General features: G+C 43.2%; 1 protein-coding gene across 1 annotated transcript; it reads left to right on the forward strand.

Annotated features, from left to right (window-relative positions):
* Positions 1 to 5,693: 5,693 nt before the first annotated feature.
* LOC122934707 (carboxypeptidase N subunit 2-like) lies at positions 5,694 to 25,875 on the forward strand. The gene is made up of 3 exons (XM_044290362.1): positions 5,694 to 5,817; positions 7,545 to 7,648; positions 22,551 to 25,875. The coding sequence occupies exons 2-3, from the start codon at positions 7,584 to 7,586 to the stop codon at positions 24,970 to 24,972; spliced, it is 2,487 nt and encodes an 828-aa protein (XP_044146297.1). The 5' UTR covers positions 5,694 to 5,817; positions 7,545 to 7,583; the 3' UTR covers positions 24,973 to 25,875.
* The last annotated feature ends 521 nt before the right edge of the window (positions 25,876 to 26,396 follow it).

Consider the following 26,396-nt stretch of genomic DNA (forward strand, 5'->3'; position numbering starts at 1 on the left):
TTGGTCCTGCGACAATGTTCTGCCTCCTCATCATTCACAGTGTCCTCAGCTTCCACTGCAGGGACAATTCACAGTGCCCCTCCAGCATACCACATGTGCATGGCCTTTGCAGTGTCACGCTGTTCTTCACCTAGTTTGCCTGGGCAAACGGAGTAACAGAGGGGAGCAACTGCTCCGCAACCTCAATGAAGAAATTAAATCCTGGCTTTCTCCTCGACAACTCAAAATCGGAACCATGGTGACCGACAACGGGAAGAACATGGTGTCGGCTTTGCGTCAAGGAAGGCTGAGCCATGCGCCCTTCATGGCGCACATGTTCAATCTGGTTGTAAAGCGGTTCCTAAAGTCTTCACCCCATCTGCAAGACATCCTGAAAATGGCCAGGTGTCACAAAGCAGCGGGTGTGAACCCACTGTGCCACGTGTCCTACCTCCTCTAAAGGCATTGTCTAAGTGAACACCTCAATCTTCACAGTACCCCTGATGGTGGGAATAGACTTTCCCAAGGGGAACACCAGGTTGCTACCTCTTGAGGAGGATTGGCACACCAGACAGCTGGTCCAGGTGGACCAGGAGGTACCTGAGCGAGGTACCAGAGGTACAGGCGATGTCAACAGGCTGAGTCGTAAACAGGGGCAACAGTGCAGGACCAAAGAATGAGGCAGAGGCGAATTCAAACAGACAACAGGGCAGGGCAGGTGGCACAGGTACAGGTCAGGCAATCCGGTTTGGCAACAGAAGAGTCAAGGCAAGCAGGCAGGGATCAAACAGGTAGCAGAGTCCAGGAACACAAGCAGATATCTGGAACCGTAACAGATCACAAGGACCTTGACACTGAGACATCTGGGAAGAGGACTGAGCCACTTATACATGTGCAGGAGGGCTAGGATTGTTTAGTGAGGTTACATGATCCAATCCATAAAGCACAGGAAGTGACGCGTGCCGGCCATTAAGGACATGCTGCAGGAAACAAGCAGAAAGAATGCTGTGGCCAGGACTGAAAGGAAGACAATGCAACAGTACTCTGCAAATCAGATAAAGTACAATAATGCTATAGTCACAAAAAATGTTATAGTGCTAATGCTATGCTTATTTATAAAGTAAGATGCTTGGCAAATGCATTTTGTACAAAGCCATTTGAGCGTCAAGGCGATCTCTGTAAGACGGGAACCTAACATAAATACGACCTGTTATGTGCCATAATGGCCGCCATAAAGTTCAGGTAGTGTTGCTTCCACATGCATGCTGGGTCCACTCTGCCTTTTACCATTTTTAGTGCCATAATGGCCTCAATTACTTCCAAGGGATGCAGGTACCAACATGCATGCCGAGCCCACTCCTTTCCTTGTGCCAGACAGCTTCCAATGAATGTAGTGAGAGCAGGCCACAGTTTTAAACTGAAACTAATTAAAATCAGCCTATGGGGCAGACAGGGTAATCAGATAAACAAACGTTATCTGGTTTGCAGAGTAAACAACGAGAATAAACTGAGATTAGACGGGTATATCATCAAAAATAAATCCTTTATTGAATAAATAACATACGGTATATAGACGAGAATGTGAGACAACAGATAAAAAATGGCTACATCTGAGGAGGCATATCAGCACAAGTGAAACATAAAGGGGAGGGATGGAGTACAAGAACAGAGGCAGAGAAAGAGAGTACAATGCCTCACTAAATTCTGCATGTACTTCTGTAACCACAATTACTCAGTATATGGGGGCAAAAAAAAACTAAAAATACTAAGGTGCAAGTGCAAATGATAAAACACCACATCAATAAATGGTTACAGACTGCACCGCAACTTACGGATGTGTAATAGTTCCAAAAGATGTATGGGAACATACAACAGCCAAGAGAAAATTAAAGTGCAAGTGCATAGAGAGTCACCACATCAATGTTCCAATATCACAATGGAAACTGTGGTGACAACTTAGAACTCCATATACATAAAGATATGGCTCAGGTGCACGGCAACATCCACCTATGGATAACCCAAGTGGGTATAGCTAAGCACCAGAGCTAGTAAACACATCCCCAAAAATCCACAAGAGCATTACATATCTACATACACATAGTATGGAGATATACACCTCAGGAGAGCCACGTAACCCCGACGCGCGTTTCGGCGGATGTCTTCCTCTGTGGGTGAGGCTCTCCTTCTAAATGCGCTTCTTATAAAGGACCTTACACACCTGTGTCACATATTTTAGTTAATCTAAGAACGCCTCAATGCAAGCAGGAATATGGGAGGAGGGAAGTTAGCGGCGGGCGAAGTGATGCAGCCTGCCAATGACCAGTTAGCCATCCGCACACCTCGCCCCACCAACATGACGCGTCAGAGCCGTAACGGCCAATCACGCATCCGGCAGCGCCCAATAGGAGGCAGGGAGGTGGGCGCCTACATGAAGCGCCGGACACGTGACGGCCAATCACGTGCCCTGACGCGTCACAGATAACCACTCCCCCAAGAAGGTCCTTCAGCCAAAGTACATCATTGAATGCAACATTTTGTTAATAAAGCAGATACGTCCACCAACATGGGAATCTTTCACAATAGAAATAGATTTTTGTTATTGTTTTCGCTATTTAACTTTTTGTTTTCCCAATGCAATATCAGTATGTAGAAATAAGGCAGATCTATAAGTCCCTCCCATAGAGCCCCCAGTAATAAAAAAGAATGCCTATAATGTCCCCTGGATTTATAATACTACTACTACTACTAATACTAGCGGAAAATGATGATTTTTTTATTTTTATTTTTTCTTACAAAGTCTCATATTCCACTAACTTGTGACAAAAAATTTAAAATTCAAGGAACTCGCCATGCCCCTCACGGAATACCTTGGGGTGTCTTCTTTCCAAAATAGGGTCACTTGTGGGGTAGTTATACTGCCCTGGCAATTTAGGGGCCCTAATGTGTGCGAAGTAGTTTGAAATCAAAATCTGTAAAAAATGACCGGTGAAATCCTAAAGGTGCACTTTGGAATGTGTGCCCCTTTGCCCACCTAAGCTGCAAAAAAGTGTCACACATGTGGTATCGCGGTACTCAGAAGAAGTTGGGGAATGTGTTTTGGGGTGTCATTTTACATATACCCATGCTGGGCGAGAGAAATATCTTGGCAAAAGACAACTTTTCCCATTTTTTTTTACAAAGTTGGCATTTGACCAAGATATTTATCTAACCCAGCATGGGTATATGTAAAATGACACCCCAAAACACATTCCCCAACTTCTCCTGAGTACGGCGATACCACATGTGTGACACTTTTTTGCAGCCTAGATGCGCAAAGCGGCCCAAATTCCTTTTAGGAGGGCATTTTTAGACATTTGGATCCCAGACTCTCACGCTTTCGGGCCCCTAAAATGCCAGGGCAGTATAAATACCCCACATGTGACACCATTTTGGAAAGAAGACACTCCAAGGTATTCAATAAGGGGCATGGCGAGTTCATAGAATTTTTTTTTAGCGGAAATAGATTTTTTTTGTATTTTCTCACAAAGTCTCCCTTTCCGCTAACTTGGGACAAAAATTTCAATCTTTCATGGACTCAATATGCCCCTCACGGAATACCTTGGGGTGTCTTCTTTCCGAAATGGGGTCACATGTGGGGTATTTATACTGCCCTGGCATTTTAGGGGCCCTAAAGCGTGAGAAGAAGTCTGGAATATAAATGTCGAAAAAAATTTACGCATTTGGATTCCGTGAGGGGTATGGTGAGTTCATGTGAGATTTTATTTTTTGACACAAGTGGAATATGAGACTTAGTAAGAAAAAAAACCAAAAAACTATTTCTGCTAACTTGGGCCAAAAAAAATGTCTGAATGGAGCCTTACAGGGGGTGATCAATGACAGGGGGGTGATCAGGGAGTCTGTATGGGGTAATCACCCCCCTGTCATTGATCACCCCCCTGTAAGGCTCTATTCAGACGTCCGTATGATTTTTACGGATACGGACGTCTGAATGGAGCCTTACAGGGGGGTGATCAATTACAGGGGGGTGATCAATGACAGGGAAGTGATCAGGAAGTCTATATGCGTGATCACCCCCTTGTCATTGATCACCCCCCTGTAAGGCTCCATTCAGACGTCCGTATGTGTTTTGCGGATCCGATCCATGTATCCGTGGATCCGTAAAAATCATACGGACGTCTGAATGGAGCCTTACAGGGGGGTGATCAATGACAGGGAAGTGATCAGGAAGTCTATATGCGTGATCACCCCCTTGTCATTGATCACCCCCCTGTAAGGCTCCATTCAGACGTCCGTATGTGTTTTGCGGATCCGATCCATGTATCCATGGATCCGTAAAAATCATACGGACATCTGAATGGAGCCTTACAGGGGGGGGTGATCAATGACAGGGGGGTGATCAATAACGGGGGGGGGGGGGGTGATCAGGGAGTCTATATGAAGTGATCAGGGGTTCATAAGGGGTTCATAAGTGACAGGGGGGGTGTAGTGTAGTGGTGTTTAGTGCTACTTTACACAGCTACCTGTGTCCTCTGGTGGTCGATTCAAACAAAAGGGACCGCCAGAGGACCAGGTAGCAGGTATATTAGACGCTGTTATCAAAACAGCGTCTAATATACCTGTTAGGGGTTAAAAAAAATCGCATCTCCAGCCTGCCAGCGAACGATCGCCGCTGGCAGGCTGGAGATCCACTCGCTTACCTTCCGATCCTGTGAACGCGCGCGCCTGTGTGCGCGCGTTCACAGGAAATCTCGGCTATCGCAAGATGACGCATATATGCGTTGTTGAGCGCACAGCTGCCACCTCCGGACCGCAGATCTGCGTTAGGCAGTCTGGAGGCGGTTAAAGAGGACCTTTCATTGGTTTGTAGTAAGTGAGAGAAATATCTGTACCTGCGGGGTACCCCCCGCTGTGCTGCCATCCTGACGTTTTTTTTTTAAAAGCGCTCCTGCGCCCCGTTATGGCCCCCCACAAATTTCACGCTTAGTATGCTAATACTGAGCATCGGAGCAATGGGGAGGAGACGCAGTCTTTCTCTTTGGGCATCCCCTTCTTCCCTGCCTGCCTGTGACGCTCTGCGCTTGCTGTTTGACAGCGCTACAGGGGAGAATGAGATGCCCACAGAGAAAGACTGCGTCTCCTCCCGATTGCTCCGATGCTCAGTATTAGCATACTGAGTGCAAAATTTGCGAGGGGCCATAACGGGGCGCAGGAGCGCTATTTTAAAAAACCAGGCAGGGTGGTAGCACAGCGGGGGGTACAGATATTTAGCTCACTTACTACAAACCAATGAAAGGTCCTCTTTAATGGCCAATCAAGACAGGGCTTTCAGAAGTCCTCCATACATTATCCCCTTCCCAGTTTGGATGCAAATTGTGGCCTTTTGGCCAATTCTGGTTTAAAAATGTATCCTTTTTGCCACACAGTAGCTTACTGTTAATTTCAGACCATTTGGTTTCTGATCAAAAAGATTTTTTGTATGTGGTTCTGATGAATTGTGGTGTATGAATTCAGCTGCTGCAAGGATGAAAATTGTGCAGTCAATAGCGCCATATATTGCATGTGCAGAAAAAAACACCTAAAATACAAAAAGATTTCAAAGTAAAGTGTGAGGTAAACATAATGGGATTCATTATCAGCACTTACAACTACGCACGAGAAGATTATCGGAGAAGACAGCCTCTTATCTCATGCCCACATATGTTTTGCCATTAGAAGGTGAATGTGCAGACGTGTGAGGCTGTTTCAGCAGATCCTGTGAGTGTTCTGCACTAGACTTTCAGATCTGGTCACAGGAAAATGTATCATTTCCACAAGAGAGGAATAGACCTTCATTTAAAGGTAAGTGCGTCCTTAAATCTCAATTATTTCTAGACTACAGTGATTAAAACTGTGGCTAGCAATAATATTTTATGGAAAACTACTCTCATCATCTGTATACCCTGGTGTCTTTCTAAAGTTTTCCGTCTCTATTTATTGTATCAGAGCTCTATGTAGAAGTGAAGTGACTGCTGAGCTACTGTATATGTCATAGATCCTTAAGAAACAAACTGATAGTTCTTATGGGCCCTGTATAATAATTTTTATAATTGATAACATTGTATTATAATAAATGACCTGATTAGGAGAGATGAAGCCTGTACACCTGTACACTAGTACAAGAGGTACTCAAACGGGTATTCTCATCTTAAAGGGGTTATCCACCTTCGGGGGCCTTTTCAGCCAGACCCACTGGCTGGGCCTTCAAAGGGAAGCATACTTACCTGCACCCTGCTGCTAGGGTCCAACTCCTTTAGTGCCCTGCCACTGTTGTCTTGCTCCAGTCCCTGCTCATACACTTCCTGTTTGACAGGAGTCACGACATGCCCATTGCAGCTGAAGACAGCCAACAGCAGTGTACCTTGACCCCCAAAAGTGGATAAACCCTTTCAGTGGCGTTGCCGACTGCACCGGGTGACACCCGTGACGGGGTGACACCAGCAGGGCCGGCAACTTGCACACTTCTCATTTATGAATCCCAGGCATAGTTATCTCAGGAGAGGATGTGTCTGGGATTCGAACCCCCGACCTTCTGTATCTTTATATTTCAAGGGCATTCCCTTCTAGAATGCCCTTATTAGTGATACTGCCCCCTATAGTGCCCCCAACAGTGATAACGCTCCCCAAGAATGCCCCCATTAGAAGAGCCCTCCAGTATTAATAATACCCTCACAGAGCCCCCACACCAGGTGAGAAAATCCTCCCTACTGACCCCTCCGTTCAGCAAAAACTCAAAGTCCCAACTAATCCAGCTGACGGCTATCTGCCTTGATTAGCATGTGAATGCGCTCTGTCCATGCCCTAAACCTACGTTCAAGCTCAACGTTTCACCTTGTAGAGGCTCACCAGGAGCTAGGCTAACTGTAGGACAAACAAACATGTAGGTGCCGTCTGCCTCTGATGGTGAGGCGACAGCTCCGGCGCTACAGTTAGCCTAGCTCCTGATGAGCCTCTACAAGGTGAAACGTTGAGCTTGAACATAGGTTTAGGGCATGGACAGAGCGCATTCACATGCTAATCAAAGCAGATAGCCGTCAGCTGGATTAGTTAGGACTTTGAGTTTTTGCTGAATGGAGGGGTCTGTAGGGAGGATTTTCTCACCTGGTGTTCATTTTTGAGGGTCACCTATACAAATGTGGTTACTCCCCTCCCCCCTGGCAACTTTTTTAGTCCTAAACTGGGTAACCCTGTGTCATAGCATATGACTACCTGTGATTTGAGCACGCCACAGTGGTTCTTACACAAGTGCTGTCAGTGCATGAGGTTACCATCTTATATCCAGCAACTATACATATGTTGTATGACTAGCTGATGCTGTAGTTGCTCCGCACCTCCTAGTGCAGCCACATGTACTGGTGGGATCATCACACATGTAGTATATAACAATATTTTGTGTTTGTTTGTAGATTTAGGGATCTTCACGCTTCTCCCTAGTTTTAGTGTATATCTAATAAATCGTACGTTTTAGCTTAATCACAACGTTTCTTCCAGCTGTGACTCCATAATTCTCTTTTATATGACCGCTGCAGGTAGCCACTGGCTTCAATGATCACGTATGCAAGAGCTGAATGGGAATGGCACATCATCGCTTCCATTCCAATGGATTGAGGAGACACGGTGGGGATTTCATAAGGTGAGTGGCTCTACACTTACTCTGTGCTACTTCTAGTACTAGTGTCTTTTTTTGCAGCCGAGGGACCTTTAGGCCTCCTCAGGCACCAGGGCCTAGGTGCAAAAGCAACATGTGCTTCTCCTATAGCTATACCTCTGGTCACACCACCGCCGCACTCCCAGTCATGCCATAATTACATTGTTTCTTAAAATTTACATTCTGGTAGTTACTAAACAGTTACTAAACACTTTCACCTTCTTAAAGGGGCTGTGCGGTGTCATGATATCAGATTGGCGGGGGTCTGATCGCCGGCACCTCACATGATCAACTGCTGGAAGAGAGGCCCTGGCGCTCATGCAAGCGCTGCATCCTCTTTAATGTTTCCTTGCACGATGGTGGAGTGTAATAATACCTTCCTCTTCTGGTCACCTGAATGAGAGAGGTAGCTGTAATTATGTTGCATCGCCAGTACCAGCTAGACAGCTTACAGGTGCGCATCGCTCTCAAACAGCTGATTGGCAGATAGTGATGACACAGAGAAGTAAAGCTACAAATCGCTGTGCCCCAGAGGATGAACAAATGAACTATATTATTGAACAGCCTCAATTTTGTGGGCTTTCATTGGGTAGCAAGCTGTTAAAGAGGATCCATCAGCAGAATCAACCTTATTAAACTAGATGCAATACCTAGTAGAGTTGAGCCTGCCAATCAAAACAATACCTGTGTAGCCAAAATCCATTGCTCCTCAGTTCCTCCACTTTTTAGCATTTGCTAAGCCCCCTCCCTTTGTCTGACAGGGCCAGGCATCATCATTCTCTTCTCGTGTGGCCCTGCAATCCAACGCATGTTCTATAGATTCTATAATCAGTGCCTCCCTAGTACATCATCTTTGTGTTTCCCTACTGCTGAGATGATTACTGTGCATGTGCCTGTCTTTGTATCTGTCTGATACTGTCATCAATATAATACAATTGCTAAGTAAAAATGACAAATCCTATGAAATTGTTATTCAGATCAATGAAAAGAACTGTGGTGAAAACAAAAAAAATTATCTTCCAACAGGCTCGGACTGGCCCACTGGGGAGGCGGGGGATTCCTTGGTAGGCCCCCAGTCTCCTGCGCTCAGAGATAAGACGGAGGAGTAATTCTCTTGTTTCCCAGGAGAGATAATTATTGCAGCCACTAGGTGGCAGTATCGCACAGTGATGCAGCCTCCTACTGGTGTAAATTGTACAGGAGGACCATCAGTATCTTTTAGACTTCTGGGGCTGCTGGCAGTGAAGGAGGAGACAAGGTGTCTGGCCATACTCCTGCCCTTCCTGCTGTCATAAATTGTGGCTGCTGGAGAGAAGGACTCCTTGGCGGTGCTGGGCTGATTTCTCAGGTGTTTGACAGTAGTGAGCTGTAGGAGACTGTAAGGGGGAAATAGGGGATTTGTTTATAGCAGACACAGATCTATGAATGTGTGCTGCTCTCTGAAGAGTTCAGAGTGGCATTGGGGTGCCTTTGCTTTGGGTGCACTCCCAAAAGTGCCACAGCTCCAGATGCCCCCACTCTAAATGCACTGCTAATATTGCCTCTTCTCCAGTTACCCCTGCTCCGGGATCCCCATTACTACCCTACCTCAGGTGACCCTAATGTCTTTGCTTCAGTTATGAAGTTATCCTCTCCACACCATAGGGCCTAACTATATGATTTGTGGGGTCTGATTCTGCGACCCCCACTGATCCCAGGAACGGGTCCTTTCCCCCCTTTTTATGGTGTGACAGGCCACACATACGCTCTTCTTCTCCATTCATTCTCTTTGGGGCCACTGGAATTAGCCAGCGCTGTACTCCGCCATCTCCGGTGACCCCCATAGAGAATGGATGTACAGGCAGGGCATATGCTCGACCTGCCACTCAATCAAAAAGGGGATCAGTGGGGGCTCCAGTGTTCAGACCCACACAGATCACTTAGTTATCTCCGATCCTGTGGATAGAGGATAACTAGAAAAGTGGACACAGGCCCTTTAAAAGGCGAGCATTACTATTTTAGTTTGACAAATATTTTGGGCCAGATTTTTTATTTTAATTTTATTTTTTTACACCCAAAGAAAACCTTTAAGGATAGGGAATGTGAAAAGGTCCAACAGCTATGACACAACAGGTGATAAGTGTCTGATTGATGGGGGTCTGACTGCTGGGATCATGGTCTCAAGGGAACATGGTCTTAAGACCCTTGTGTACATATATTGGTAATGTAATTGAATGTCTCAGGAGGACCCCTTTTTTCATGATCAGTGGGTGTTCCCGCAGTCAGACCCCCAGCAATCTGATATTTATCACCTATCCTGTAGATAGGTGATAGGTCATTATGGTAGGACAACCCTTTTAAATATACTGTAGATTATGTGAATCTGAAGAGGTTAAGATTTGATAAGCTTCATGCCAGACATTTATGCTTAAATTGGTTAAAGGGGTTGTCTCACTTTAGTAAATGGCATTTATCATGCAGTTAATACAAGGCACTTACTAATGTATTGTGATTGTCCATATTGCCTCCTTTCCATCACATTATACACATCACGTATCCATGGTTATTACCACCGTCTAATCTAGCAGTGGTGGCCGTGCTTACACACAATAGGTAAACGTTGGAAGTGCGCATAGGCCAACACCTTCACCTATAGTGTGCTAGTACGGCCACCGCTTCTGGATTTCAGAGTGGTCAAACCCATATTAAGTGCCTTGCATTAAAGAGGTTGTCTGGTCCCAAAATCTAAATTATTTTTATGTGCTCCTAACACCCCTCACCTTCCATCCATATGCCCCCAATACCTGTTTTTCATGTCCGAGCTTTCCTTCCCCCCTGGAGGACATCAGATTATCCTGGCAGATCTGTTTACTTTCTCCCCTTCTTGTTTTGTTGAATACATAACTTTATTGATACACAAGCCTGGCTGCACTGCACAGAGATGAGTCACAGGCTGGACACGCCCCCACCCTGCTCTGCCTGCCGCAGCTACTAGATCTATAACTTCTGTCTCTTTCTACACCCGGACAGCTGATTCTCCCAGGTAAATACTAATGAGCGCTTCCATTATGGAAGCGCTCTTAGTACCGAAGGACCAGGAAGCGGTTAACGCTCTGTACTTACCACTTCCTGGTCCTCAGCTGCCGGCTGTGCAGGGCTGCGCACAGCGTGAGGTCGCTCTGTGGCCTCACGCTGTGCGCGCCAGTTCAGAGCACAGTCTACTGAGGAGAGAGAAAATTGCAGGTGGTGTCTGTCCAGGAGCAGGAGAGTTAAGTGTTTTTTTATTTTATAAAAAATGTGGCTGCTGGGGGCATTATGGGGGCTAATTGGAGGCATTTGGGGGCTAATTAGAGGCATATGGGGGCTAATTGGAGGCTAATTGGAGGCATATGGGGGCTAATTGGAGGCTAATTGGAGGCATATGGGGGCTAATTGGAGCATATGGGGCTAATTGGTGGCATATGGGGGCTATGGGGGCTAATTGGAGGCATATGAGGGCTAATTGGAGGCATATGGGGGCTGTGGAGGCTAATTGGAGGCATATGGGGGCTGTGGGGGCTAATTGGAGGCATATGGGGGCTAATTGGAGGCATATGGGGGCTATGGGGGGTAATTAGAGACCAATGGGGGCTATGGGGGCTAATTGGAGGCATATGGGGGCTAATAAGGCATATGGGGGCTAATGAGGCATAATGGGGGCTAATGAGAGGCATCATGGAGGCTATTTAGAGACACAATGGGGGCTAATTAGACTATTAGAGGCATATGGGGGCTAATGAGGCATATGGGGCTAATGAGGCATATGGGGGCTATTGAGGCATAATGGGCGCTAATAAGAGACATAATGGGGGCTAATTAGGCATATGGGGGCTAATAAGAGGCATAATGTGGGCTAATGAGGCATAATGGCTAATAATGGGGGCTAATAAGAGGCATAGTGTGGGCTAATGAGGCATAAAGGCTTATAATGGGGGCTAATGAGGCATAAGGGCTGATATGGGGGCTAATGAGAGGCATGGGGGCTGATATGGGGGTGATAAAAGGCATAATGGGGGCTAATAAGAGGAATAATGGGGGCTAATGAGGCATAAGGGCTTATAATGGGGGCTAATGAGAGGCATGGGGGCTGATATGGGAGTGATGAGAGGCATAATGGGGGCTAATGAGAGGCATAATGTGTCATCCACAGATGCCCCCATAACAGTGTGTCTGGCTATGGGGGCTGTGGGGGCTAATTGGAGGCATATGAGGGCTAATTGGAGGCATATGGGGGCTAATTAGAGGCCTATGGGGCTATGGGGGCTAATTGGAGGCATATGGGGGCTAATTGGAGGCATATGGGGCTAATGAGGCATATGGGGGCTAATGAGGCATAATGGGGGCTAATGAGAGGCATCATGGGGGCTATTGAGACACAATGGGGCTAATTAGAATATTAGAGGCATATGGGGGCTAATGAGGCATATGGGGGCTAATGAGGCATAATGGGCGCTAATAAGAGACATAATGGGGGCTAATTAGGCACATTGGAGCTAATTAGGCATATGGGGGCTAATAAGAGGCATAATGTGGGCTAATGAGGCATAATGGCTTATAATGGGGGCTAATAATAGGCATAGTGTGGGCTAATGAGGCATAGTGGCTTATAATGGGGGCTAATGAGGCATAAGGGCTGATATGGGGCTAATGAGAGGCATGGGGGCTGATATGGGGGTGATAAGAGGCATAATGGGGGCTAATAAGAGGAATAATGGGGGCTAATGAGGCATAAGGGCTTATAATGGGGGCTAATGAGAGGCATGGGGGCTGATATGGGAGTGATGCGAGGCATAATGGGGGCTAATGAGAGGCATAATGTGTCATCCACAGATGCCCCTATAACAGTGTGTCTTCCACAGATCCACCATAACAGTACGCCTGCGCACTGACGAGAGACAAAAAAAAGGGGAAAGTATCCGCGGAAGCAAGCAGAGGACGGCACAGCAAACAAATTGCTTTATTATAAATGTATCCCTGCAGACCGCAATTCTCTCGTATTTTGTAATCTTATTTATATATGGAAAAAAAGTAATAGGAATAGCTCACTCCTGTGCAGATAGGGACCAGGTGCTCTAGGCCAAGAATACTGTATCACCCATACAGAAGAGGATATTAACCCTTTCACGTCTGCAATCTGTATATATACGTGATAGCTGCACATACCCCGTGCAGCTACCACGTATATATACGTTCTGGCAGCTCTTTAATCCAAGCGCTGCAAAGCGCTTGGATTAAAGCTTCTGCCCCTGCCCTGTATGCTGTCACGGACAGCATACAGTGCAGTAATGCCGGCAAGGGACCAATCAGAGTGGCCCCTTGCCGGCAATCGATCCGATTGGTTAGTCTGTGCAGACTAACCAATCGGATCGCGGCAGCATTAAAATGCCGGTTTCAGGCTCTGATCTGCGCTCTGCAGATCAGAGCCTGAAATCGGTAAGGTGTCCTCGTGCCCCCCGATCCTCCAAGCCTTTGGTGTGCCCCTCTGTGGTCCCCCCATCTGTGCCCCGCTGACCTGTGCCACGGAGATCTGTGCCTCCTGCGCAGCTGCGCTGATCTCCTTCCTGCCCTGATGCGGTCCGCCCCCTGCATTCATTTTCTGGCCGCCGGCATCCCCCCCCCCCCAGCGCTGCCCCCGATTCCCCATTCTGTGTGCGATGGCGGCGGCTCCATTCCTGAGCCGCCGCCATCAGCAGAGAGTGTCAGCTCTATGCTGACACTCTCCTGTAACCCCATAGATGCTGCGGTTGCGGCATCCATCGGGTTAACAGAGGGAGGGGGCTCCCCCTCTCCACCATCGGGGCTGCAGCGCTGTGATTGCAGCGCCCGATGGTTGCCATGGCAACCGGACGCTTTGCAAAAGCGTCCGGTTGCCATGGCAAAGGCGTCCAGTGCTGCCACCTACAGGCAGTCTGGAAGTATTATACTTTGCAATGCAAGAGCATTGCAAAGTATAGTACAACTATCAGCCCCACTGGATCTTCAAGGTCCAAGAGGGAACTGATAAAAAAAAGTGAAAATAATAAAAGTAAAAATAAATCAATAAATAAATAAAAATGTAAAAAAAAAAAAAAAAGACATTGCCTTTTCCTATAAAAAAATGAAAAAATAAAATAAAATACACATATTAGGTGTCACCGCGTCCGTAACGACCGTCTCTATAAATATATCACGTGATGGACCCCGTCCGATAAACACCATAAAAATAAATTTAAAAAAAACTGTGCCAAAAAAGCTATTTTTGTCACCTTACATCACAAAAAGTGCAACAGCAAGCGATTAAAAAGGCTTATGAACCCTAAAATAGTATCAATCAAACCATCACTTCGTCCCGCAAAAAATGATACCCTATTTAAGACAATCGCCCAGAAAATAAAAAAGCTATGGCTCTCAGACTATAGAGACACTAAAACATCATTTTTTTGGTTTCAGAAATGCTATTATTGTGTAAAACTTAAATAAATAAGAAAAAGTATACATATTAGGTATTGCCACGTCCGTAACGATCTTCTCTATAAAACTATCACATGACCTAACTCCTCAGATGAACGCTGTGAAAATAAATAAATGAAAACTGTTCCAAAACAGCCAATTTTTGGGTCACCTTGCCCCATAAAGTGTAATAATGAATGATCAAAAAATCCTATGTACCCAAAAATGATACCAATAAAAACCTCAACACTTTCTGCAGAAAACGAGCCCCTGCACAAGACGATCGGCAAAAAAATAAAAAACATATGGCGTTCAGAAAACCAATCCAGCACAATCTGCCTTCCAAAAACCGTATGGCATTCCTTTCCTTCTGCGCCCTGCCGTGTGCCCGTACAGCAGTTTACGACCACATGTGGGGTGTTTCTGTAAACCGCGGAATCAGGGTAATAAATATTGAGTTTTGTTTGGCTGTTAACCCTCAATGTGTTAAAGAAAAAAAATATATAAAATGGAAAATCTGCCAAAAAAGTGAAATTTTAAAATTTCATCTCCATTTTCCTTTAATTCTTGTGGAACGCCTAAAGGGTTAACAAAGTTTGTAAAAATCAGTTTTGAGTAACTTGAGGGGTGTAGTTTCTATAATGGGGTCATTTATGGGGGTTTCCACTATGTAGGCCCCACAAAGTGACTTCAGACCTGAACTGGTCCTTAAAAAGTGGGTTTTGGAAATTTTCTTAAAAATTGTAAGAATTGCTTCTAAACTTCTAAGCCTTCTAAGGTCCTAAAAAAATAAAATGACATTTCCAAAATGATGCCAACATAAAGTAGACATATGGGGAATGTTAAGTAATAAATATTTTATTAGGTATGACTTTCTGTTTTAGACGCAGAGAAATGGAAATTTGGAAAATTGTGAATTTTTCCTAATTTTTGGTAAATTTGGGATTTTTTCATAAATAAAGGTGAAATATATTGACTCAAATATATGACTATCATGAAGTACAATGTGTCACGAGAAAACAATCTCAGAATGGCGTGGATAAGTAAAAGTGTTCCAAAGCTATTACCACATAAAGTGACGCATGTCAGATTTGTAAATTTTGACCTGGACATTGGGGCATCAATGACCCTTGGTCATGAAAGGGTTAAAAATAAATAAATAGGTTGGACTGGCACTCTGTATGCGTGATATAATATGGATAAAAATGGTAATACAATATACAGTGATCACACAATTTAATTCACAAAAAAACTCAAAACATGTTAAAATACACACTGGTGTGTATATATAAAACTCGATACAAAAAAAGGATAAAATGACTAAATAATTACAGCAGCAGTGTTATTTCATAAAATGATCCAGACTTATAGGGTTCCAGTAATCAATAAACCCAAGAAATGTTCTTCCTGTTTATAGTTCTTTGATTGGGAAACAAAACCAAAAGGAAAAATGTCCTTTCACTCAATAGTGTCTATATAAGGAGAAATGGATATCACTTGATTTGGTGATTGTGGATGTTATTCACAGTTTGAAAGGACTATAAATAAAGTTAGTTCCCAAAAATATCCTTGGTCGCAGCTTGGCTTAATACGTAGATAAAGTGCTGTGTGCTCAGAGGTGGAGGAAAAAATATCTTACCTCGGCCCGGATGATGGTTCAGAGTCAGGGTAGGTGCCGCTTACCTGACAACTAGAGTGAGCGTAGTCCCGTACTGTTGAGGCCAGACGCCGAAGTCGCGTGGTCTGTGGCGAACTTTCAGCTTGCGGCAGGTTGCTTGTATCCCAGGGCGCCCGTGTCTCACGTGATCTGTGACGTACCTCTGGTTTGAGACTGTAGCGAGGTATCGCAGGAACTGACGTGCTCCTGGTCCGTAACTATAGTTGAATATCGCGGGAACTGTGCTCTGCAATGTCTGTGTGTGAAGTTTTTTTCTTTGGAGCGCTCCAACCTTATTTATATATACTTATGTTTTTGCCCCCCCATTTTTGACTGTGGTATCTTTGTGCCCCCCTATATATTGGTCCTAGAGTCGCCACTGCTTATCACCCAGTGTTTAAATCCCATCACTGACGGTCCACAGGTGAAAAACAGCTTGAATCAGCAAGCGTATCCAATCACATCTGTATCTAATCCTATCCTGTGTGATACAGCCTGCTGAGCGGTCTATCCCATCACTGACTGTCCACAGGCTCTGCCCTCACATGTATCTAATCCTATCCTGTGTAATACAGCCTGCTGAGCTGTGTATCTAATCTGCCATAACAGTGTCATCCACAGTGCCCCCATAACAGTTACATCCACAGTGTCCCCATAACAGTGACATCTAGAGCACCCCCATAACAGTGACATCCACAGTGCTCCCATAACAGTGACATCCACAGATCCCACATAACAGTGTCATCCACAGTGTCCCCATAACAGTGACATTCACAGTGTCCCCATAACAGTGACATCTAGAGCACCCCCATAACAGTGACATCTAGAGCACCCCCATAACAGTGACATCCATAGTGCTCCCATAACAGTCACATCCACAGATCCCGCATAACAGTGTCATCCACAGTGTCCCCATAACAGTGACATCCACAGGCCCCCATAACAGTGACATCCACAGATCCCACCTAACAGTGTCATCCACAGTGCCCCCATAACAGTGACATCCACAGTGCCCCCACAACAGTGACATCCACATTCCCCTATAACAGTGCCATCCACAGTGCCCCTAAGGACATCCACAGTGCCCCCAAAGTGCCCCATGTGCCTTCCACAGTGTCACCAAAGTGCTCCTATGTGCCATCTACCGTGCCCATGTGCCATCAATAGTGCCCCTAATGACATCCACAGTGCCCCATGTGCCATACACAGTGCCCGTGTGCCATCCATAGTGCCCCTAATGACATCCACAGTGCCCCCCAAAAATTTCAAGTAGGGGCCAGAGAACCCCTTTAACTTTTTGTTCATGATAAATGCAAATTGCTGAAGTGAGACAACCCCTTTAACCCCTTTAAGTGTGCTACACTTAATAGGGTTATGCATAAATGTCTTGGTTTGTGCATTGTGTGTTTCCTATGTGTGATTCATGTGTTCTATATATGTTCTATGTATCAGTGGTGTATGTGCAGTATGTGACATACCCTGTATGCATCATTGGCATGTGAGCCATGTATAAGTTTCTTGTGTGTGCAGGATATCCATATACAGTCAGGTCCATAAATATTGGGACATCAACGCATTTCTAACATTTTTGTCTCTATACACCACCACAATGGATTTGAAATGAAACAAACAAGATGTGCTTTAACTGCAGACTGTCAGCTTTAATTTGAGGGCATTTGCATCCAAATCAGGTGAACGGTGTAGGAATTACAACAGTTTGCATATGTGCCTCCCACTTCTTTAGGGACCAAAAGTAATGGGACAATTGGCTTATCAGCTGTTCCATGGCCAGGTGTGTTTTATTCCCTCATTATCCCAATTACAATGAGCAGATAAAAGGTCCAGAGTTCATTTCAAGTGTTGTATTTGCATTTGGAATCTGTTGCTGTCAACTCTCAAGATGAGATCCAAAGAGCTGTCACTATCAGTGAAGCAAGCCATCATTAAGCTGGAAAAACACAAAACAAACCCATCAGAGAGATAGCAAAAACATTAGGCGTGGCCAAAACCACTTTTTGGAACAGTCTTAAAAAGTTCAAAAGACCCAGAAAACCACGGAAAACAACTGTGGTGAATGACCGAAGAATTATTTCCCTGGTGAAGAAAACCCTTCACAACAGTTGGCCAGTTCAAGAACACTCTCCAGGAGGTAGGTGTATGTGTGTTAAAGTCAACAATCAAGAGAAGACTTCACCAGAGTGAATACAGAGGGTTCACCACAAGATGTAAACCATTGGTGAGCCTCAAAAACAGGAAGGCCAGATTAGAGTTTGCCAAATGACATCTAAAAAAGCCTTCACATTCTGGAACAACATCCTATGGACAGATGAGACCAAGATCAACTTGTACCAGAGTGATGGGAAGAGAAGAGTATGGAGAAGGAAAGGAACTGCTCATGATCCTAAGCAAACCACCTCATCAGTGAAGCATGGTGGTGGTAGTGTCATGACGTGGGCATGTATGGCTGCCAATGGAACTGGTTCTCTTGTATTTATTGATGATGTAACTGCTGACAAAAGCAGCAGGATGAATTCTGAAGTGTTTCGGGCAATATTATCTGCTCTTATTCAGCCAAATGCTTCAGAACTCATTGGACGGCGCTCCACAGTGCAGATGGACAATGACCCAAAGCATACTGCAAAAGCAACTAAAGAGTTTTTTAAGGGAAAGAAGTGAAATGTTATGAAATGGCCAACTCAATCACCTGACCTGAATCTGATTGAACATGCATTTCACTTGCTGAAGACAGAACTGAAGGGAAAATGCCCCAAGAACAAGCAGGAACTGAAGACAGTTGCAGTAGAGGCCTGGCAGAGCATCACCAGGGATGAAACCCAGCGTCTGGTGATGTCTATGCGTTCCAGACTTCAGGCTGTAATTGAATGCAAAGGATTTGCAACCAAGTATTAAAAAGTGAAAGTTTGATTTATGATGATTATTCTGTCCCATTACTTTTGGTTCCTTAACAAGTGGGAGGCACATATGCAGACTGTTGTAATTCCTACACCGTTCACCTGATTTGGATGTAAATGCCCTCAAATTAAAGATGACAGTCTGCAGTTAAAGCACATCTTGTTCGTTTCATTTCAAATCCATTGTGGTGGTGTATAGAGGCAAAAATGTTACAATTGTGTCGTTGTCCCAATATTTATGGACCTCACTGTATGTGTAAATTCTGCCACATGTATGTTTGTGCATTTTGCTGTGAGTGTCTACCATCATACTTCATCTTTAATATTTCTGTTATCACTGTAAGGGCTCATGAACACGATTGTTGGATATTCTGCAGTCCGCAAATTGCAGATCTGCAAAACATGGATACCGGATGTGTGCATTCCACATTATGCGGAGCAGAACAGCCGGCCTCTAATAGAACAGTCCTTTCCTTGTCTGTAATGCCGACAATAATAGGGCATGTTCTATCATTTTGCAGAACGGCCATGCGGAAATACAGACACGAAATGCACATGGAGTCATTTATTATTATTATTTTTGTGGCCCCATTAAAATAAATTGAACAGTACAGACATGGAAAAAAAGTAAGTTTGTGCGCAAGCGGCCTACGATGGGTCCCCAGAATCAGTTACACTGGTGGGCCCTAAGTACCCCAGTCCGACACTGTCTTCCACCATTTCACACTGGATACATGTTGTATTGACTGCTAGGTATCTCAGGCAGGAACATGGGCACAAATGTGACATACCACAGTAAATAACATTAATAATCCTTATTAATCCCTTAAGGACATGACCAATTCTTGTTTTGGCATTTTTGTGTTTTCTTTTTACCTTCTAAAAGCCACAAAATTGTTTTGTTCACATAGCTATATAATGGCTTATCTTTGTGGGGCATGTTGTATTTTTTAATGCTATAATTTAATTTACCATATATTGTATTTGAAAATGGGAAAAAAATGATGTGTATGGATTATTAATTATTTGGATGAAATAGAAAAATCAAAACAATTCCGCTAAGGTTTTTTTGCTGTGTTTGCTATGTACTAAAAATGACATGAGATCACTATTATGACAATACCTAATTGTATAGTTTTTATAGTGTTTTAATTTGAAAAAAATAAATAAATTATTTGCGTTGATATTTCCAGACACCCATAACTTATTTTCATATATCTCAGTCTACAGAGCTGTATGGGTACATACATCTTTTGATCACGTTTTAGTCATCCTTATAACAGTTACAACATGTACTAGAAATAAAAACATGTACTTTAGGTCAGTAATAAACACAATGAAGAATATTTTTTTTTAAACCCAGCAAAACGCCAATTTTGTTTGCTTGTTTCCCCCAAATTCAATTAATGTTAAATAAATAACATCTACATACCCCCAAATGGTACATATAGTGACTACACATTGCTCTGCATAAAACAAGACCCCATATTCATGTGCTGATGCAAAAATATACAAGATATTATTAGTCTTGCAATGTCAAGATAAAAAAATGGTCCTAAAACGTGAATACAATATCCATGCCACAAAACACAGCAAAATCCAAATGTTAATATATATAGGTTTTCTCCAGAGGCCCTGGAGTTTAACATGGCCCTGGAAAAAAATAAGTGGCAGGCAGGTTCAAATTGACAGAAGATGGAGTCTACATGATGGGGTCTACATGATGGGGTCTACATGATGGGGTCTACATGAGTAGGTGGCACCAGCAATATCATAGAGGTGCAGCAGAACAAAGTGCAACCCAATATACTGTCCCAGCAGAAAATACTACAGTGCAGCACAATATATTGCCTCAGCAGAACCACATACCACAGTGCAGTACAATATGCTACCCCAGCAGAACCAAATACTACAGTGCAGCACATAATAATGTCTAGCAGAACCAAATATAATAGTGCGGCACAATATAACCAAATACCAAAGTGTAGTACAGTATATTGCGCTGCACTTTGGTTCTGCAGGAGAACCAAATACCACAGTGCAGCACAATGTACTGTCCCAGCAGAACCAAATACTACAATGCAGAATAAAATACTGTCCAAGCAGACGTGCTGCTGAGACAGTATATTGTGCTGCATTGTGGTGTTTTGTGCTGCACTTAGGCCTCTTGCACATGAACGTTATGCATCCATTCCGTGCATTGTGGACTGCAATTTGTGGTCCCCAATGCATGGGCAACAACCGTGCGGCGGCCGGGACAGATCGAGACCCATCCGTTATCTGTCCGTACCGCTAAAAAATAAAACAAGTTGCGGAGGACGGACAGAAACACCACGGAAGTCTCTAATAAAAGAAGTACTCTATTTTTTATATTTTTTTTATATTTTACATATATACATATATTACTAACTCACCACCAGTATTCTAGTATTCTGTAATTTGTTACACCCTGACTTAGTTGCATCCATACATTTTGAACCTTTTCATTATAATAACCTGGTCATGTGACCTAACTGCTTGCTGTAGTCCGACACCTTGCTCTAATGTGTAAACAGGAACTTGGTCTCTCCCCTATGGTTGACTTCCTGTGAACTTCAGGATGACATCATCACCAATCAGATCCCTCCTGGCAGCTCTAAGGCCACATCCTTCTCCACACTCCTTTGTTTAGCTCTGTATTCTGATAAAGATATAATGTCTCCCCTATCTAAAGGGCCAGGAGTGCACATATATAATAAGTGAGTGTATACCGTGATTAGCTGCGGTTATATAAAGTTTCTGACTCACTGTCTGTCTGTACTATCTGTGTGTACCTATTGTCACTCCCAATACAGTGCCAGCTGTTCTCCACAATGCCACCAAATACTGTACAGCAGAAAAATAGTGCCCCCACTAATAATAATGGCCCACTAATAATACTCCCCTATTGTGCCCCAGTAATAGTAATGCTCCTATAGTGCCTCCAGCAAAAATAATACCCACTATTGTGCTCAATTAACAATAATGTCCCCTAAATACCCCTAGTAATAAGAATGCCCCTAGTTTAAAATAAAATCCCCAGTAATGCCCCTATAGTGCCCTTGTATTAAAAGTCCCCAGACAAGTAGTGCCCCCAATGACTAATACTCTCTACAGTGCCCGCAATAACTAATACCCACTATAGTGTCCCAATGACTAATGCCCCTATAGTGCACCATTAATGCCCCTATAGTGCCACAGCAATGCCTCCTATAGTGCTAACATCAATTTCCCTTATAGTGCCACCAAAAATGCCCCCCTATAGTGCCCCCACTGAGCAGTGTTTCCTATATTGCCCCAGTTAGCAATGTCCCTTATAAGCCCCAGTAATGACTCCTTACAGTGTCCCAACACAACAGTACCCCCTATAAAGCCCCAATAATGCCTCCCTATAGAATCCCTAAAATAAAAACTAATATCTACATCCTGTTCCCCGCCATCTTCTGCAATGCAGCCTGTGGCCCGAGCCACCTGGGTTTGAGTGCTGGCAGCAGCAATTACGTCATCATGCCGTGTGCATCAAGACGTAGCAGTTGCAATTTCATGGTGATGCCTGGGACCAGGCGTGGACATACTGATGTCTATAAAGGGTGAACTGCAGGGCAACGAGCTATTTGCTTGTGTACCCTTCTTCAGTTTAATTCAAGGGGGACCTGCAGCCAGTGCGGGATGGTTGGGCAACCCACTGGTTATTGGCCTACCGGTAATTTTGCCGGTGTTGTCTATGGCCAGTGTGCCCCTTATTTTCTCTTCATTTTTGGTGCAGATTTCTTAGAAGGATTCACTGTGTAATATTTGTGCAACATGTGAAACCATCTAATGCTTTGTTTTACCTTTTTTGTTTGCTTTTCAGAAATAAAATGCATTTGATTTTGCTCCTCTTGGCGTTACTTGAAACCATTGACTCTACTTCTACAAGCTGTAAAAATGTGTATGACTGTCCCAAAGATTACCAGGAAGTCTTTATGAAGGAAACCATCAAAGAAATCCCTAAATCCGTAAGCCAAAAAATAACTGAGATCTTTTTGGTGCAAACTGGAATTTCGACAATCCGAAAAGATGCATTTAAATACATGACTCACTTGGGAAAAATATTCTTTATGAATAATAAACTTAGCGTAATAGAAGTTGGTGCCTTTGATAATCTAAAGAACCTTACTGAACTTGAGATTTCTGGAAATGCAGATTTGCATGAACTTAAGACTGGAGTTTTCAGCAATCTTAGCAATCTGAAGAAGCTGGTTCTTAAATATAACAACATTAGTTCCTTGGGTCAAGGAATTTTTGATGACCTTCAGAATTTAGAAGAGCTCTACATAAACCTCAATAAGTTATCTTCTTTTCCTCCAGGGATATTCAATTCACTTGGAAAACTCAGAATTCTTCATCTAGCAAAAAATAAATTAACTCAGTTGCCTGAGGACATATTTAGTAAATTACCTGAGCTAAAAATCCTTCGTCTCTATGAAAATGAGCTCACTGAGCTTCCTCAAGGATTGGTGCACAATAACCAAGAACTGACTGAATTCAATATAAATTCGAACCAAATAAAACTATGGCCCAAAAACATTTTGGCTAAATCAAAAAATCTTGAAAAATTGTTTTTAGAAGATAATCTATTAGAAGAACTTCCAGATCAAATGCTGTTTGGGCTTAATAAAATAAGGCAGCTGAAAATAAATGCAAATAAACTGAAGAAGCTTCCAGATGCGATAACTGATGGTAATGTTGTTACAGAACTTGATCTGAGCCAGAATGAACTAACTGATATTCCTGTTGCTGCATTTACTAATTTCAAGTCTTTGAGAAAGTTGATTATTTCTTCAAACCGGGTCACTATGCTAAATAAGGAAATGTTTTCTGGTCTTGGTAAATTAACAGAGCTTAATTTTGAAAATAATTATCTTAGCAGCTTGCTAGATGATGTGTTCTCATTCCTCCCAGAGTTAAAGACTCTAAGACTTAATAACAACAAGTTCAACAACATCCCTCTTCAACCAATTGAGTCAATCCCCAAGCTAGCTATTATACATTTAAAAGATAATCCTTGGGCTTGTGACTGTAACCTTCAGGATTTTCACAAGTGGATAAATGACAACAATGCAAAAGTAAGAGACATTAATCAAATATTGTGTGAATTGCCAGATAACCTCAAGGGGCAAGTCATCTTCTCCCTGAAGCTTGATAAATTAATTTGCTTGACAACACCAGTGACAACACTGAAAGCAACCACCAAGGCAGCCATCATCACAACTCATCTAACTACCATCCACACAACTCAGCAGGTCACTACTGTAAAGTCTCAAACAACTCTAATACCTACAACACTTAAAACAGTTCCTCCGACTACTCTTCCTCCAACTACAACTCAAAAAACTACTTTTATGTCAACTACTGACTTTATACCAACCACACAATTTACAACAGAGCTTATAACTTCAGACTATACTACTTTAAAGATTTCAACGCTTAAAGAAACAACATTTTTGCCAACAACCACCTTAGTAGTCACAACTCCACAAATAACAACTAATATGCCAACCACAGAAAATACAACCCCACAATCTACTACAACTGTAGAGATTACAACACCAGAGGAAACAACCTTAATGCAAACCACAACCATAGCAGTCACAACTCCACAAGCTACAACAATCATGGCAACCACAAAACTTACAACCACCCAACCAACAACTACAATCATGGAATCTACAAGAAATCAAGCCACATCAACTGCCTATATTACACATCCTGAAACAACTTCTGAAGCATCTACAACAACTTTCAAGACCAAAACACAGACTGTCAGCACCCTTATGTCAACTCCAACACCAAAAACAACTACATCTACAATTGCAAGCACTCCATTGGAACTAACAAGTTTATTTACTACACTGAAGATGACAGAAGTTGTCTCTACTGAAATAACATCTACATCTATGCCAACAACAGAGACTTCTACAAAAGGAGCCACGTTACCTGCGACAGTGTATTTTATGCATACAACCACAGAGATTATTACTAAAGATGACGACTCCACACTACTTTCATCAGTTGCATCACAGATAAAAGATAGCAGTTTTGGCTTTGGATTTAGAGTTCATCACTGTCAGATTTTATTTGTCTCCTACCTAACATTACTGTGTATCGAAATCTGTACTACAATGTTTTTAGTAACATTTACTTACACGCTACACAAATCTATACGTAGTGTAAAGATACCAGTACGTCCTGTAAGACTGGTTTATGTGTATAGTAAAAAGGAGAAGACATAGACACACTTAGCTTTTTATTAAGTAATGTAATTAAAGTGTGATGAAAGGAACTATAACGCTCTCAATGGAAAGACCATTAAATGACACTGATGAAGACTAACAAGCCTAAAGATTGTGCAAGTTGGAACAGATATTTATGTGATTCTAGGTTGTATCTGTGCTCTATATCAAAAGGTTATTAATGCATGGTTAGTGGCTTCACCCACTATGGCCACAACCAGGCGATATGTATTGGCCAGATATTTACACAGGTAACAGCTATGTTTCCTTCACTCGCTATACTTTATTGGGGAGCACCTTATCTCCCAGTTGGACGAAAGGATCAGCATTTATAATGTTTCACTCTCGTGGAAAGACAAGTCAGGAGCCTCCTATACCCATTCTTCTGTCAGCAGAGAGTACTAACATTGTTGAGACTGGTCAACTTTATCCTATTAAGATGGACAGCTCACATTATACATTGCATAGTGTTGTAAATAATCATATTAAAAGGTGTTGTGCAACCTGTTTGTATTAATGAACTATCCTTGGGATAGGTCATGAATATCTGATTGGCAGGGGTCCAAAATCTGGCAAACAATCAGCTGTTTGAAGAGTGCTGCCTCCTCTTCATTACACTATGTGTCTTCTCCTCTCTAACGGTGGTGTAGTGTAATTACAAGTACTCGCTCCATTCAAGTGAATGGAGTGAGTACTTGTAATTACACTGCACTTATAAGATGACAGGTGGTGTAATGAAGAGGAAGTAGCACTCACATGGAGTGATGTCTCCTCTTCAAACAACTGATTGGTGGGAGTGCAACCAGACTCTCGCCGATTAGGTATTGGTGACCTATCCTGGCTGCAAACCCCTTTAAGATGAACAATAAATGCCTGGTGTACAAGGCTTGAAATGATAATATACAAAGGAAATTCAAAACACAGAAGGATTTTTTTAAATAACAGAAATAGACAAATTATGTGGCATGACCAATATTTCACAATAGCATAGGTAATAGTTTATGTAAAAATGAAATGTATAATGCAAAATATAATATATATATATATATATATATATATACACACACACACCTAAAGAATTATTAGGAACACCTGTTCTATTTCTCATTAATGTGATTATCTAGTCAACCAATCACATGGCAGTTGCTTCAATGCATGTAGGGTTGTGGTCCTGGTCAAGACAATCTCCTGAACTCCAAACTGAATGTCAGAATAGGAAAGAAAGGTGGGCTACAACAGAAGAAGACACCACCGGGTACCACTCATCTCCACTACAAATAGGAAAAAGAGGCTACAATTTGCACGAGCTCACCAAAATTGGACTGTTGAAGACTGGAAAAATGTTGCCTGGTCTGATGAGTCTCGATTTCTGTTGAGACATTCAAATGGTAGAGTCCGAATTTGGCGTAAACATAATGAGAACA

This window comes from Bufo gargarizans, chromosome 4 (genome assembly GCF_014858855.1).
Source record: "Bufo gargarizans isolate SCDJY-AF-19 chromosome 4, ASM1485885v1, whole genome shotgun sequence".
NCBI lineage: Eukaryota > Metazoa > Chordata > Amphibia > Anura > Bufonidae > Bufo > Bufo gargarizans.

Coding starts and splice junctions, on each gene's coding strand:
- LOC122934707 (XM_044290362.1), top strand. CDS start 7,584: ATGGGAATGGCACATCATCGCTTCCATTCCAATGGATTGAGGAGACAC. Junction 7,649..22,550: donor CACGGTGGGGATTTCATAAG/GTGAGTGGCTCT, acceptor TTTGCTTTTCAG/AAATAAAATGCATTTGATTT.